Source organism: Myotis daubentonii, chromosome 9 (genome assembly GCF_963259705.1).
Source record: "Myotis daubentonii chromosome 9, mMyoDau2.1, whole genome shotgun sequence".
NCBI classification, from domain to species: domain Eukaryota; kingdom Metazoa; phylum Chordata; class Mammalia; order Chiroptera; family Vespertilionidae; genus Myotis; species Myotis daubentonii.
The window spans coordinates 47,818,421-47,834,019 of NC_081848.1; the positions used below are offsets into that span (position 1 = coordinate 47,818,421).

At 56.0% G+C, this 15,599-nt stretch overlaps 1 protein-coding gene across 1 annotated transcript in view; it reads right to left on the bottom strand.

Annotated features, from left to right (window-relative positions):
• Positions 1 to 1,272: 1,272 nt before the first annotated feature.
• Positions 1,273 to 15,599, bottom strand: part of LMO1 (LIM domain only 1) — a 36,651-nt gene continuing 22,324 nt past the window's right edge. The window contains exons 3-5 of the mRNA XM_059711118.1: positions 5,855 to 6,068; positions 3,228 to 3,353; positions 1,273 to 1,647 (exon numbers count right to left, since the gene is read on the bottom strand). Of these exons, the coding sequence (XP_059567101.1) occupies positions 1,542 to 1,647; positions 3,228 to 3,353; positions 5,855 to 6,068 (446 nt within the window). The 3' untranslated portion in view covers positions 1,273 to 1,541. The remainder of the gene's footprint in view (positions 1,648 to 3,227; positions 3,354 to 5,854; positions 6,069 to 15,599) is intronic.

Below are 15,599 nucleotides of genomic sequence, written 5' to 3' on the forward strand. Positions count from 1 at the left end.
AGTCAGGGTGACAGGAGGCCCAGGCCTGCCCACCCCAGCAGCCGGTTCCCTGCCCAGGGTCAGGCAGTTGAAGCAGTGGGCCGGCTCCCTCAGCCCTGGGCTCTGTCTGTGGCCAGGATAAAAAGTCCCTGGGGAAGGACAGCAAGTGGCCTGATGGTGGGGGGCTGTCCATACAGCCTTCCCGGTCAGGTTGGACCCCAGGAGCCCCCCGCCCCCTGCCTTAAATACTGCTCTAGGATGTTTTTCCAGTTCTAGGCTCTGTGCTGGGTGCTGTGGCTGCAGCCAAGACAAGACAGCATGCCTGTTGCCCTGGGTGAGCCTGGCTCAGCAGGTGGACAGAAAACACCCCGGGTGTCTGCCTGCCAGGCTATTGTCTGGCCTGAGTTCAGTGCCTGTCCACTTGCCAGTCTGTCCCAGCCTATCTCTGCCTACACACCCACCTCTTGTGTGTCCCTCTCTCCTGCCAGCACTTGTGTCGGACTGGGTGTCCGCTGGCTGATCTGTCCCTGACTCTGGAGTTGTCACCAGTGGTCCTGTGTGCACTGGAGGGAACTGGCCTGTCCCAGGTCCCCCTGCAGTGTTCATCCTCACCGTGATGCGCTGTTTGTTCTCCCGGCTTTCTCTCTCCTCTTCAAGGGCACGGACTGTGTCCGATTCATGATTCATCCTCAGGTCTGGTGCTTAAGGCGCGGGGCTGAGACAGTGGATTAAGGTTTGCCGACTGAGTGAACGAAAGCCCCCAGCTGCGCGGGCTGCGTTACAGGGGAGCAGGACTGTTCTCGGTCACCCAGAAAGGCAGGGGGCTGGGCCCCAGGTCAGGCCCAGCTGCAGGGAGGAGACAGCAACCGCTGCCCATCACTCTGAAAGCAAAGAGGGGTTTCAGGGTGGTACTCCGTGTAGGGGGCTCTGGACTGGGGTCCCACTATGGAGGAGGTCAGAGCTAGGTTGCTCTCTGGGCAGAGAGAGGGGGGTCTCAGTGGACTGATATAACAGAGGAACCCAGGGAAGAAAGGGTTTCATCTTGTTCCTCTTCATCTTGGGGGTCTGCTGAGAATCAGGGTACATGCTCTGCCAGGGGAAGGGGACACCCCAGTTCCCACCTCTGGGGTGCTTGGGGTTGCCCCCTCCCTCCAGCTTTCCCCCCCTAAAACCTACCTGGAGAACCCCATGCCCTGCTCCATGTCCCTCCACCCCCAAAAGCACCCCCACTGTCAAGCAGCAGGGAGGGGGCCCAGGTCTGTGTCAGTCATGTGATCAATGCAGAGTAACCTCCCCGGAAACATTCATAAGTTTAATCCACGCCAGTAATAAAATCGCATTACATTTCTCATAAAATAAATGTTCCCATTTATATACAGAAGACAGACTGTACAGGCCCAGCCTGGCCCCAGGAGGGTCACACACAGACGGGCAACGGCGGAGGGAGGGCCGTCCTTCCCGTGGAGGACGGAGGCGTTCTAATCGGCGGGAGAGCGGTTGGCCGGCCGGGCGGTGGGCAGGCGGGCAGACGGACAGATGGGCCGGAGGCCAGGCGCCGGGCATTACTGAACCTGCGAGTCAAAGGTGCCATTGAGCTGCCCCTCCTCATAGTCCATCTGACACAAGATCATGTTGTTCTTCAGGAAGAATTTGTCTCCCACACAAAATCTGGAAAATCCAAGCAGGAGAGACAGGTCATGGAAGGGTCCCAGAGGGCAGCGGGGGCCCCCAGACAGAGCTCAGGAGGGCTCTGGCCCCAGAGAGCCCAGCTCGGCTGGAGTGGACCATGGGACATGAGGTCCTGGGGGGCTTGCTCCTTGAACTTTCCAGAGGGCACACCCTAAAGTCCGTGGGTTAGCCCGGCCCTCCGCCAGGCCCTGCAGCCTGGGGGGTGGGACAGGCAGACAAGCCTGGGCCACAGGCCTTCCAGTCAGATCCCCATGGAGGGCTGGGGTGAGTGGGAAGGGATGGGAATAAGCTACCCCTGCCCCAGAGAGGGAGAAAGAGAGAGGAGAACAAAGAAACAGGAAAAGACCCAGAGAGGACAGAGTCAGAGATGGGAAGGAAAAGGGGTAAATGGTTAATTTTCCCGCCCCTCTGTTCTCTTCCCAATTTAAGAGGATGGTCAGTGAAAGGCACTCTCTCTAAACAGAACCTGTGGGTTTCCTGGAGCATCTGTCCAGGAGGAGGGGACCCTGTTCCACCATGCGCCCTACCAAGGAGGGCTCTGCCTTTCCCTCTCTTCATCCAGTCTTCCTTAAGTCCTGGAGGATTCAGCCCTTCCCTCAAAGATGTCCCCAAGGTGGCTGAGCTGTCAGTGGGACCCCAGGGTCCCAGCAGATCCCAGTCTAACCACCAGGTGGCGCTGCAACGTCACCGAGCCCTCCTAGCAGTGGGTCTGGCAGAGCCCCAGGCCAGTGTTCCCTACAGGTCCCTCAGGACCTAGTCCTCTGGGAATGTGCTCCTTCCTGTCTAGGGGCTCCTGAGAAAGGGGCCTCCTTCAGAGCCCCCCAGCCAGGAGGGCGCTAGCCCCATAGGTCCCTGAGGTCTCCCACAGGACTGGGGCGAAAAGACCAGAGAGGAGGCTGGGAGGGAACCAGAATCACAGAAGAGGGGTCCACAAGGAAGGGCTGTTCCCTAAAGAGATTTCGCCCTCCGGGCCTGGGAACCCCTTCTCACTAGAACATACATGCACATGGCACACACTAAGGGCACAGGGCATGTGTACAGAACCCTTGTACATGCACATTTAAAATGGGTCTTTTCCTGCACATGCCTACTCACCACGCACAGAGTACACACATACCCCCATTTGATTATGGACACCTAGAAAAACATGCATATGCCCACGTGGACATGTATATTTAAAACCACACATGCACATGGCACCCTGTGCATACACAGTAAGCCCACACATGCTCCCATCCACTAAGGTCACACAGACAGAACAAAGAAACAGGAAAAGACCCCGAGAGGACAGAGGTAGAGATGGAAAGGAGAAAGAGGTATGCACACACAGTGCATGTGCACACAGTGTGGGAACGCACACATTTGACTACAGGGCTTAGGCATATATAAAACACACATATGTACACACATGCTAGTACTCAGGACAGCGTGCACATGCAGCCACATGCACACACGGGACCCACATCTGCATGCAGGCCTCCACAGCTTCTGGTCTGTTCTGGCAGGAGTCACCTGGGGTCTAGTGAGTGTGTTGGACTTTCTACCCATCTAGCACTCACCTCTGGTTGCAGAGCTGGCAGGCGAAGCAGTCGAGGTGATACACATTGTCCCGGGCCCGCATCACCATCTCGAAGGCTGGGATCAGCTTGCTGCAGGCAGCGCAGTTTCCCGTGGTGCCGAACAGCCTGCAGAGGGAAGGGTGCAGGTGCTCAGGAGCCGGCCAGGGAGCTCGGGAGAGGGTGGCAGGGCAATTGCCTCCACCCATGGCCCCCCCTGTGTCCCTAACTTTTACTAACAGATGAGGTTTCAGAGAAACTGGCACATCAACTGAGGGATGGAGGTGTAGGGGCTCAAGGGTCAGCTAACACTGCCCATCCCTGGGCTGGGCTGGCAAGGCCTCCTCCCAGGTTCCCACTGGGGTCCCTCAAGCCCCTGGTGTCACCGGAATACTGGGCTGGACCCTGAGCAGACTTTAGATTCACACAAGCCAGGAGTTAGAGGTAGCTGGCCAATCACAGGCTGTGTGTCCTCAGGCAGGACACCCAGTCTCTCTGAGCCTCATTTATTTCAACTGTGCAATAGGGACTGAAATACAACCTTCACAGGCTTGTTGTGAAAACTTTTGCAAATGCTCAGTTGCAACTCATGTAGTGAACACCTATATAGTGTTTACTATGTACCAGGCACTGTCCTAAGGGCTCTACAAAGATCAACCCATTTAACCTTGCCAACTACCCTTCGAGGGGGTCTTTTTCAGCTACCAACTCAACTATGTGACTTGCCTAAGTCCCTTTTCCTTTCCCTGGGCCTCAGTCCATCCCTCTTTAAAAGGGGATGATGGACTAGATGATCCTATCCTGTCCAAAGATGTTTCTACAACAGGATAGACATCAAAAGGAAGCGCTGAGGACCTGTGGCACAATGCCACTTTGAGGCAGACAACCCTTCTCGTAGCTGCTGCCTGCCAAGTTCCAGGGACAGGGAGCTCACAGCCTCCACGCAGGCTAATCCCCGACTGGATGTTTCAAGGGTCTGAGCCAGCCAGGCTTCTCTTAGCTTCTTCCCTGCACACTGGCAGAGAAAGCCCCACGTGAGGCAAGGGGCAGGCAGGAGGCCCCTCTAATCCCTGATTTGTCCAGCTCAAGCTCAGGCGTCTGCAGACGAGCTTGGCTCCATTATTCATCAGTCCGAGCTGCGTGGTGGCTCAGATTAAGGCAGACAAAGGCTGGGCCACAGCATCTGCCTGCCACGAGGGGCCATTCTTGCCACCAGTCCAATAAGGCTGTAGAGGGGGCAGGCTCTGGAGAGCCATTTTTCCGGGGCTGAAAAGCTCAAGGAAAGCCGCACTCCCTACTCTGGCCCACTGGCCTACCTGGCCCCACAGTCATTCCCGGCCTCTGCCAGCACCCAGGGAAACACCTCCAGGCTCCAGGAGCTGGCAGGGCCCAGAATGCTTGTGGGTGCTTCAGCTCTCTGACAAGCCCAACCTGCCCTGTGGCCCATCCTCTCCAGGTTCCGCGGACTCATCGGATGGTCTGTCATCTCCTCTCAACCAGGTGATGTCCTAAACCTCCAGAGTGGGACACTGTATCCAGGTCCTTGGGGGGTGAGTCCCAGGAGCATCCCTTCCTTCACCTCTCCTCCCGGCCTCAGCCTCTCTCTTCCAGCCCCACCAGGAACACTGAGTCACGGGTCCTGGTTTATTGCATCACTTAAAAAACCAACAAACAGCAACAAACTCCTGCAAAAGGCAGAAGTTAAAAGGGAAGCTGCAAGCAGGTAAATCTTAGGCTCTTTGGGGAAGCAGGGAGCCTCCGCTGATACGCCCACCCCTCACCACGTCCATACCTGAGCAGAGGGAGCCCCAAGAATCCCTTGCCCCGACCTATTAATTAATGAGATGGGCCTTTCTTCCCCACAAGGCCCCGCCACCACCCAGAGCCTGTGTGAGAGCCAAATGCAGATGCTGGGTCTCCGCCAAGGCCCTGGCTCTGTGGCCTCCTTCCAGCCTTGCTGATGTCATAGACGGCCTAAGGGAGGGTTAATTGGGGGAGGCAGTCCCAGGGAATAGGATGCAGGCTGTGGGGGAGGGGGAGTTAGAGCTCAGATGAATGCAAAGCAGGAAGTTATCCTTTTCACCACTCCACAGAGGGGTAGACTGAGGCTCGGGGCTAGTTCAAACCCAGGTCTTTCAGCTTTGACATGAGCAGTCCTTCTCCCAGGGCCTGGCTGTCTGCCCTGCTCCCCAGGCATCCAGGCGTCTAATCCCAGGGCCCTTCTGGAAAAGTGGGGGGAGCTGGGCCCTGGGGAGAGGTGGGAAGGAGGGCCCAGAGCCTTCAGAGCTTTCCCACCTGCTCCTGGGAGCCCCTCTGAGGCAGCCCCTCCCAGATCCAGGGACAGGGGGTCAGAAGCACCTGACAAAGGCAGGGCAGGGACAGGCTGGTGCCCACGGGAAGCTCAGCTCAGGTGCCTGTGGTTACAGATGCCTGCCCGGAACCTGTGCTGGCCACTGAGTCCCAGGAGTTAAAGGCGTGGCCCTGCCATGGGGGCTCCGCGGGCAGGTCGGGGGCAGGGCAGGGGCCGGACAGTCGGGGCTGAGCACACACTCAGGCTGTGCACTCTGGGTGCTGGGTCCACAGCCAGGGGCTCTCTGAGCAGAAGGGCCAGGCGGTGGGAGGCGGCCCACCTCAGGTAGTCTCGGCGGCACAGGATGAGGTTGGCCTTGGTGTAGAGGGTGGAGCCCACCTCGCCCAGGCGGCAGTCACAGCAGGCGCACTTGAGGCAGTCCTCGTGCCAGTACTTGTCCAGAGCCTTCAACAGGTAGCGGTCCTTGATCTTGCGGTTGCAGCCGGCGCAGCCCTTCTGCTTGCCTTTGGGCTGGACGGACAGCATCGGCACGCCTGCGAACGGACAGACAAGAGACAGATGGACACGGGTGGGCCCTGCGGCTCTGTGCTCTCTGAGAATGGGAGCCTCTGCTTCTCTCTGCTGTGCCCCTCCAGGATGGGGTTCCCAGGAGCCCTTGCTTTCTCCCCGGCAACCTCCTCCCTGGCCTCGGGTCCTGTCCTTTGGGCTGCGTGGCACAGTCTGTTCCCCTCCCCTGTGAAGGTCCGTCCGGAAGCTCCAGGCAGCACTGGGGAGCCCACATCTGCTCTGCCGCAGGGCACACACATGGCCTGAGGCCTGGCCCCTGATTGTTCCGCCCCATGCAACTGCTGCCCCCTCTGCAGCCCGAGCTACCGGAGGCCCAAAGCCCCCCTCATGCAGCCACCATCCCATTGGCTCTTCCTGCAGCCCCAAGGATGGAACCTCATAAAGAGCATGGGGTCCACTACAACCCCCAGTCCTTCCTGCCCTCTCGAGACTCCCTCATACAGCTTGTGCGTTTATCCGTTTTAACCCCCAAAGTCAGGCTACAGCCTCTTGGCTTATTCATGCAGAGCCACGGAGGCGTCAAGAATATAAGATGCCCTGTGACAGTCCCAGGAGGGAGCAGGACTCTGGAGCTCACGCAGGTGTGTGCAGGAAGCTCTCCTCGGCAATGCTTGCAGTTATTCAGACTTCTGCCCTGGCCCGAGGGAGGGGAGGCTCCCAGCCTTTGGATCCCTGCTCTTCCCACCAGGATAAGCATCTTGGAGCCACTGGCCCCCTCCCGGGGCTCACCGAGCTTCTCAACGTACAAGAAAAGTTCAAGTACGAGGGGCTGGGATCTAAGCCTGGCATTCACCAGAGGACGGTGATGCACGGCAGGCAGGTGTGTGCATCACTCACACCCCATGCACGCGGGCACGAGGAGTGACCACAGGGAGGAACCGCCGAGGAGATGGGGACAGATGTCAGGTGTCATCCGGGAGCTTGGACATCCCCGTGGAGCCCTGAGGCTTGAGGGTGGTGCAGACCAGGCTTGGTGGGGAGAGCAGGGAGTCTCAGAGCTCCCACCTGGGGGGAGTGGAGGTGCCTGTGAGCACTCGTGAAGGTGGTGGGAGTGGGTGTTCCCTCCCTGACCAGGCTCGGGTGGATGGAGGGGTTGACTCTGGAGAGAACAGCCCCTGCTTTCCTGCCTTTCTGGCTCTCCAATCAGCTCCTGCCCTCTGCCCTCTGCTCTTGGCCCCATCCTCGCCCTGTATTCTCCAGGGCTTTGGGTTCAAATCCTATCACCTGGCACCCCCCCCCCCCCACACACACACACACCCACTACCCCCAGTCCATTGTCTGAGCTCAGTGATGGCGAACCTTTTGAGCTCGGCGTGTCAGCATTCTGAAAAACCCTAACTTAACTCTGGTGCTGTGTCACATATAGAAATTTTTTTTGTATTTGCAACCATAGTAAAACAAAGACTTATATTTTTGATATTTGTTTTATATATTTAAATGCCATTTAACAAAGAAAAATCAACCAAAAAAAGAAAAGAGTTCGCGTGTCACCTCTGACACGCGTGTCATAGGTTCGCCATCACTGTCTGAGCTGCTTCCTTGGTGTGACCCTTCCTCAAGCTTCCGAGGAGAACCACAAGGGGCCTCAGTCTCAAATCCACAGGGAGGCGGTCCGATGGGCCTTCGGAGTGATTCTGAGCAAATGGTCTCCTTCTTTGGATGAGGAAACTGAGGCTCAGGCAGCCCCAGGGGCTAGCGTAGGGCACCAGTTAAGCTGGCGCCTGGGGACCCTGCCCTCCTCCTGTGCTCTCTCAGCCTCATTGCCTCCTCAGACGCCTTTCTGAGAGGGGGTGGCCCTTGGGCCAAGGGGCAGCAGGCCAGGTGAGGGCAGGGAGGCGGTGTTACAGGCTGCTGTGGGCTCTCTCTGCCCGCCCTCCTCCAGTCCCCGCAGGGCTGTTGTTGCTGGGAAGTTCGCTGCCTGATTTCCTTAGTGCAGCTCTAAAGGTTAATTGGTCTGAGAGAGTGATGGGGCTCAGGACAACTCTGTCCCCGGCCTGCCTGCGTCTCTTCTGAGAGGGTTCAGCCCGGTCACAGCTCTGAGGAGCCCTGGAGGCCAGCTGGGGACCAGGCACCCCTGAGAACTAAGGCGGGCGGGAAGGGCTTCTTTCAAGACCTGGCCCACATACAGGGAGGAACCAGGTGTGGCCAAGTGGGGGAGGGGTTAAGATGTGGGAAGATTTGGGGGGTTTCTGGTGGGATGATTTCTCTCCAGGGCTTGTAGAGGGAGCACCCAGCCAGCATAGCCACCAACTTGGAAAATCTCAGGCCAGGCCTCTAGGATAGACGCTGAGGCTGATCTCCCCTTGCTTCCCTGACCCCTCCTCAGTAGCCAGAGCTCTTCAGCTGTGCTCTCACTGGCAAGGGGTAGGAGTGGGTGAGGCCTGGTATATCCACCCATCTCAGGCGATGCACCTGGCCCACTAAGTTATACCCCAAAATGATGGGGGATCTCAGCACTAGGAGCATCTGCCCTCTCCATCTCCCTCTGGCTTGGATCCTGGGCAGAATGCCTGGCCACTGAGCCACAGGGCTATAAACTATCGCACTAGCTGGCAAGTCCATCCCCAGACCAGGCTGGTACCTAGCGGACCCAGGGAGGCAGGAGAAACAAGCTTGCCCAGGTCCCCCACCTCCTACCTGTGCCCAGACTGGGCCTGGCACGCGGCAGGTTCTTGGTAAAGCTTGGGCATCCTGCTCTAGGGTGCTGAACTCTGCTTCCTGGGCCTGAAGTCTTAAGAAGCCGTGTGGTTTCTGCCAGAAGTGCACTGAGACAGAACACCAGGGCCAGCCTGGTGGTGGAGGTCTCAGAACATCTGGGGGCCTTGAACTTTCTCTGCCTGGAAAGGCCGAGGTCCTGGGAGAAGTCTGACTGGTCCCTCCCTTCTTTATGGAGCACCCATGCTGTGCTTTTACTCCCTGGGTTAGTCCGCAAGACTTGAAAAAACTGGAAAGGTAAGGAGGCTCTGAGGAGTTACCAATGGGTCCCTGCTCCCTAGAGGGTCCAGGCTCTCCCTGGGTACCCTGCCTCCCCAGCCCCCACCCAGCCTGTCAGCCGGCCCTGCAGACACCTCTCCCCCCTCCCTCCCCTGCCTGGCTCTGGGAGCTGAGCCTCGGGCCATGCACTTTCCATTAAGGAGATAGCATCCCTTTGCTGAAGTCCATTTGGGATCCATTTTAGTGTTATCTAAAAATCAAATCTACATGGTAATCCTTTTAATGTACTCCTGACTTTAGAAAAAAACAGGTTTGCGCTCCTTCAGGAAAGGTTTTAAAGCATTACCCAGTAATTACTACTCACCCATGAAAACACTGATCTTTTACAATGGGTGATGTGTGCGCCTGCCGCACACGCCCACACACGCTCAGACACTCGCAGGGGACCTGGCCAAACAAACCAGTTCACTCAGCCCCCGCGCTCCCCTCAGACCTCAGGGTGTGGAGGGGACATCTGCGGGGAGATTGGCCAAACCCGTACCCTGTCTCCACCCTGGGCGGGCTGATGGGGTGAAGGAGGCAGCCTCCCAGTCTGACTCATCGAGCTGCCAGACACTTACCCTCAGCTCTTTAATCTGGGAAAAAGCCAGACAGTCCAGGTGATTGGAGGGACTGCCAGAGGTCATTCAGCTCCCCCGCCCCCCGCCCACCTTCCCTCCAACCAGAAGAGCAGCCCTCCTCTTCGCATGGACTCCCCAGGTGGCCTGCCAGCCAGGCCCAAGTCTGCAGCCATCCTGCCCACCAATCCCAGGCCAGCTGCCTTTGAGATCCGGCAAGTGGACTTCTCCAAACTGCCAAGCCCGTTGGCTCCTGATCCCACCAAGGCCTCCTGCTTGGGGAGGAGGCAGAGCCTGGCTGTGAAGCACTCCTGCCCCTTCCTAGTGAGTTCCTCCAAGGCCTGTCCTCCTACCCAGAATGCCCACCCCACCCAGCCCCAGGTCACCCCGGGCCTGCCCTGTGGCTCCCCTGCCTGCACTCATTGTGGCCACCACTGGCAGCTCCACCTGGCATGTGCGGCCCCTTCCACAGCCCAGCATGTCCTGCGGGGCACTGTTGATCTGCTCCCCGCAGAACCCTGGAAGAGCACCCCCTCCATCCTGCAAGTGGATCTTGTTTGCTTCTGTCCGGGGCCCTCACACCGCCACTGCTCCAGGAAGAAAGGCCTTGCCTGCCCACCCCACTCTGCCCCAAAGGGCAGAGGCAACAGAGGGGTTGAGGCAAAGAGCACAGGCCGTGAACTCGGAGCCCACTTTCCAGTCTGGGACGTGTCCTAAGCAGCTGGAGGGCCTGGAGCAAATCCCGTCACCTTCCTGACTTGCATCTGTGACACGGGGGCAATGGTCTCTTCCCACACAGACTGTGGCGAGGGTAGAATGAGGTTGAGCACGGAAGCCACAGCACAGAGCCCGGCGTTCAGAGGGGACGAACAGGAACCGACATGCACTCCAGGCCGACCGCCTTCCCCCCTCTGCCACTCGGTTCCTTTTCTCTATAACTTTTTGTCTTGATATAATCGCAAGCTTTCAGAAAAGTTGCAAGAATAGAAAGAACTCCTGTATATCCTTCACCCAGATCCCCTAAATACGAACATCTTACCATATTTACTATCTATCTATCTACCTATCTATAATATTTTTCCTGACTCATTTGAGTTGTTTTAGAGATGAAGCCCTTATGCCCTTTAATACTTTGGTGTCATTTCCTAAAAGCAAGGGCATTCTCCCCCACAAGCATAGTACAGTTATCAAAACCAGGACATTATCATGGACATAATACTGCTATCTAATCTATAGATCTCATTCCGATTTCACCAATGATTCCAAATAATGTCTTTTATGGCAATAAAATTCTTAATCATGCATTGCCTTCAGTTGTCAAGTTGAGTCTACTTAACTCTGGAAGAATTCCTAAGCCTTTGTGCTTCCAGACACAGACAGTTTTGGAATACAGACTAGGTTTTTATGGAATATCTTTCAACGTGGGTTTATCTGACGTCTTTGACTGTGTGACTTTCACTCCTCTGTGCCTCAGTTTTCTTTGTTAGAAAATGAGCGTGAAGATAGTACTCATCTCACAGCGTTACCACGAGGAATAAAGGAGTTAATATGTGTTCAGGACTAACTGGACCTGGGAGTCGGAAGTTAGCTCTGCTGAGGGTCACCCCACCCCATCCGGCCCATGATGACGTCAGTCACAGCTCTGTCTCAGATCCCCCAAATAGTGATGGGCACTTATTTTGAGGAGACTAAACTGGTATGAATGTGCCACTGTGGTAAGAGTCACACGGGTACTGACTAGAGTCCAGCATGACCCAGAGGACGCCCAGTGGTCACTGCCAACGTGTGCAGAAGGAAGTCAAACCCTCTGTTAGGCTGTCTCGTGTCTGGCGAGTGGGAAGGGCTTGCTGTGGCAGCTCAGAGGGTGGCAGTTCAGGGCAGGTCCTTCTGGCTGCTCTGGAGCAAGCCCTGGGGGCACAGGCACGTGTGACCTTGGTATTTCTCATAATCTCCCCTTGTACCTCAGTCCCAGTGCCAACCTGTGCCCACACAGCACAACACAGCTGCCCAGTCCAGTTCTGGGCTTCCCTTTCTCACCATGGGCGCCCTCCCCTCCTCTGGGGCAGGCAGGGAGCCTGGGCGGGGCTTTCCGGGGGCTAAGAGAGGTCTGTGGGGGGACAACGCCAATGGAACAGTTAGTGCTCAACTTCTGGGCACTTGGCTCACAACTGCCTTATGAGGTAGGTACCATCATTCTTCTCATTTAACAGCAGGGAAACGGGGGCACGAGAAAGGCTATGACATGTCATGGGCGACACAGTTAGTCGGGGACAGAGCGGGGATTTGAACCCTGGCAGTCTGTATTTGGGGCCCCAGCACTGGACTCACCTGCTCTGCTGCCAGCATGTGTGTGGTTAACCTCTGAGGGGCTACTGACCCAGGCGGGAGGCACTGCAGAGATTAGGAAACCTGGGTGGTACACAGGCGCAGGACACACATGCCAGTATACACAGTCACACACAAATACAGGTACATGGAATGACACATATGCATTAGGTCCACAAGAGGTGGGACTGTGTCTATGTATTCTCCCCACAACAATTTTATTCTAGTGCCCAGCACAGTGCCAAGTATAGTAGCTGCTCAGTAAGTTGCATGAAAATACATAGGCATGCACCCAAGGGCGCACATGCCTGGATGTGCATGTGTAAACATAGGCACACATATGCACAAGCAGTCACATGGATTTTTATTGCCTTTGAAAAACTACATTTCCAAAGAGTGGGACGTCGCTCAAAATCAAGCTCTGATTTGAACAAAAGGCTTAGTGATCTGTTCTCAAAACCACTTTCCCGGGGAAAGGAAGAGTGCGAGCCCCCAGGTTCCACCCACATGGACTTATGTGGAGGGTGGACGCTATCCAGGAAGTCCCACCATCATCACACCCACTTCAGCTGCTGTGTGTGTGGTGGTGGTGGTGGTGGTGAGGTGTCTATGGCCTTCAGGAATCTGGGTCCCTACCACCTGCAAGGTGCTTGTACCCACCTGGGCCCACACCTGGGCCTGGAACTGCAGTGTAGAATCAGAAACGGAGCCAACCTCAGCCCCTCCTTGGCATCAATGCCGTTTAATAAGGAAATTTGAAAGTGTAATCTAATTCTGCAGAATCTCTTTAAATCTCGTTTTCTCAGAAGTCACTTCATTTCGCACGGACACATCCAGCCTTGTGAGAAGGCCTCCATTTCACACCAGTTTTATCTCCACAATTTCTCGTCTCACTGCACTCCTATCCCAGGGCCTTGCCACACGGCAGGCGAGGCCTGAACTAATAGCATTTCCTACTCATTTGGAATCAAAAGCCAATGAGAACAACTGTTGAAATGCACGGCGACAGCCGCCTAGGGCACGCTCCTCACCGCCCTCTGCGCCCCCATGCGCAGGCAGCGTGCTTCCTGGGTTAGTGAGGGAGAGAAGCAGGGTCCTGTGGCCTCCAACTCCCGCTGGGGCCAGTGAGGGAGGCTGAGGCTTGGCTCACGGGGTGCGGTCAGCTCAGTGGAGGAACTGGCCCCTCTCGTGCTGGGACTGCCCCTAAAGGGGGTGTGAGAGTCGTAGAGGCTAAGACTGGGGGCCGTGCAGACAGATGGCCTCAGCTTGAATTCCACCACTTCCTAGTTCTGCCTCAGTTTACTCACCTGCTAAACGAGGACAGCCTACTCTGAAGGATTACTTTGAGTATTAAATTAGATTAATAGACACGAAGTACGTAGAACAGAGCTTAGCTTTACAAAATCAGCTAAGAAAACGTATGTGTATCTCATGACCCAACAATTCTATTCCTGGCCACTTGCCCAACAGAAAGGAGACCTTATGTCCACCAAAGGAGATATATACAAGGATGTTCACAGCCATTTACTTCATAATAACTCCCAACTGAAAACGCCACAAATGCCCACCGACAGTAAAATGGATAATGAATTATGGTATATTCATACAATATAAGGGTCCACAGCAGCGAAAAGGGACAGATCACTGATACACGCAGCAATATGGATGAATCATAATGCTGAATGAAAGAAGTCAGACACAACAAGGCACATACCCTATAATTCTATTTATATGTAATTCCCCAACAGGCAAAACGATCTGTGATAGACGTCAGAATAACGGGTGTGCTATCGCCTGGCAGGGGGTGCGGGGAAGCCCGCGGAGGTGCTGGGAATGCCCTCTGTCTTGATCTGGGTGGTGTTAAAACGATGTATACATATGTAAACACTCACTGGAATGAACATTTGAGACTCGTGCAATTTACTGCATATATTTCACATCTCATTTTTTTTTTTTTTAAAAAAGAACTACTAGTCAGATGGAGCCCCCTCAGGCGGGACTTTGTATGCCTCTTCAGGAAGCCCACCTTTCACCAGCACTTGCTGCATCTGTCCTCTCACTGAATCCTCATTTTAACTCCCAGGTACTCAATGATTATCCCCATGCGACCGGTGAGGAAACAGAGGCCCAGGGAGGTCCAGGCCCTTCCCCAGGCCACGCAGCTGGAAGGGTACAGGGCAGGGATGGGAGCCCCGGCGCCCCAGATGCCAGAGCTCAGGTTCTCACCCAGCACACGCCCACAGCCTCCCTGGCCAGCCTGGGCGAGGAAGGCTCCCGGGAGCAGCATCTGGGTGCCCCTGTACAGCTGGGCTGGGGTGAGGGCATGTGTAGAGCAGGGCCTGGGCTGAGACCAGGGGGAACTATGGCCCGTGCTCTGGTGGGTCACGGGTTGTTTCTGCTCATCTGCTGGTCCTTTAGAAGCTATGGATCTTAAAAGGGCATCTGGGCAAGGTCAAAGGGAGACGTGGACCAGAAACTAAGGACATAGAAGGGACAGGGGCTGGGCAGGGAGCAGGAGGGCTGTGTAGAGGCAGACCCAAGATGTTTGCTTTGTAGCCTTGACAGTGACGAAGAAGCCTTGAGATGGCACATGGCCTCAAGGGGGAGGGTCGAGCTGTGAGGGGAAAGCTGGGGGCTCCAGACCCAGAGCCACAGTAGTGGGGGGAACCCTCAACCAACAGCCAGGGGCTTGTGTGTCAATGAGGAAATGGGAAGGAAGAGGTCCTGGAGAGGGGCTGGCTCAGGTAAGACATTTAAAAGCAGTTCAGCCCCGCAGCTGCGGCTCAGTGGTTGAGCGTCGATCTATGAACCAGGCAGTCACAGTTCAATTCCCGGTCAGGGCACATGCCTGGGTTGCATGCTCAATCCCTGGTGTGGGGTGTACAGGAGGCAGCCGATCAATGATTCTCATCATTGATGTTTCTATCTCTCCCTCTCCCTTCCTCTCTGAAATCTGTAAAAATCCTGTATAATAAAAGGCTAATATGCAAATAGACCAAATGGCAGAATGACCAGTTGCTCTGATGCGCACTGACCACCAGGGGGCAGACGCTCAACTCAGGAGCTGCCCCCTCATGGTCAGTGTGCTCCCACAGGGGGAGTGCCGCTCAGCCAGAAGCCAGTCTCATGGCTGGTGAGAGCAGCAGCAGTGGCGGGAGCCTTGCCTGCCTCCATGGCAGCACTAAGGATGTCCCACTGATGGCTTAGGCCCGCTCCCCCTGAGTGGACATCTCCCGAGGGCTCCTGGACTGTGAGAAGGCACAGGCCGGGCTGAGGGACCCCCCCTCCGAGTGCACGAATTTCGTGCAATGGGCATCTAGAAAATAAATGAAGGCTGTCCGGCAATGCTTGCCTTCTCTAAAGCACCCAGTCCCCCTGGCCTCCACAGTCCACCACAGTAGGGAAGAGTAGAGATGTCTCTGAACATCTGCAGCCACTGTAGTCCCGTTCACTCACATGATAATACCCTGTATTAAATACCTACTGTGTGCCAGGTGCTTTATTCTCATTAACTCTCATCCTCATCACTGAGGTCAAGGAAATCATAGAACCTGCCGGAGGGCACAGCTGTGAGGGGCCAAGCGGGCCTTCAGACCCAGGCGACTGGCCCCAGCCCCTCCC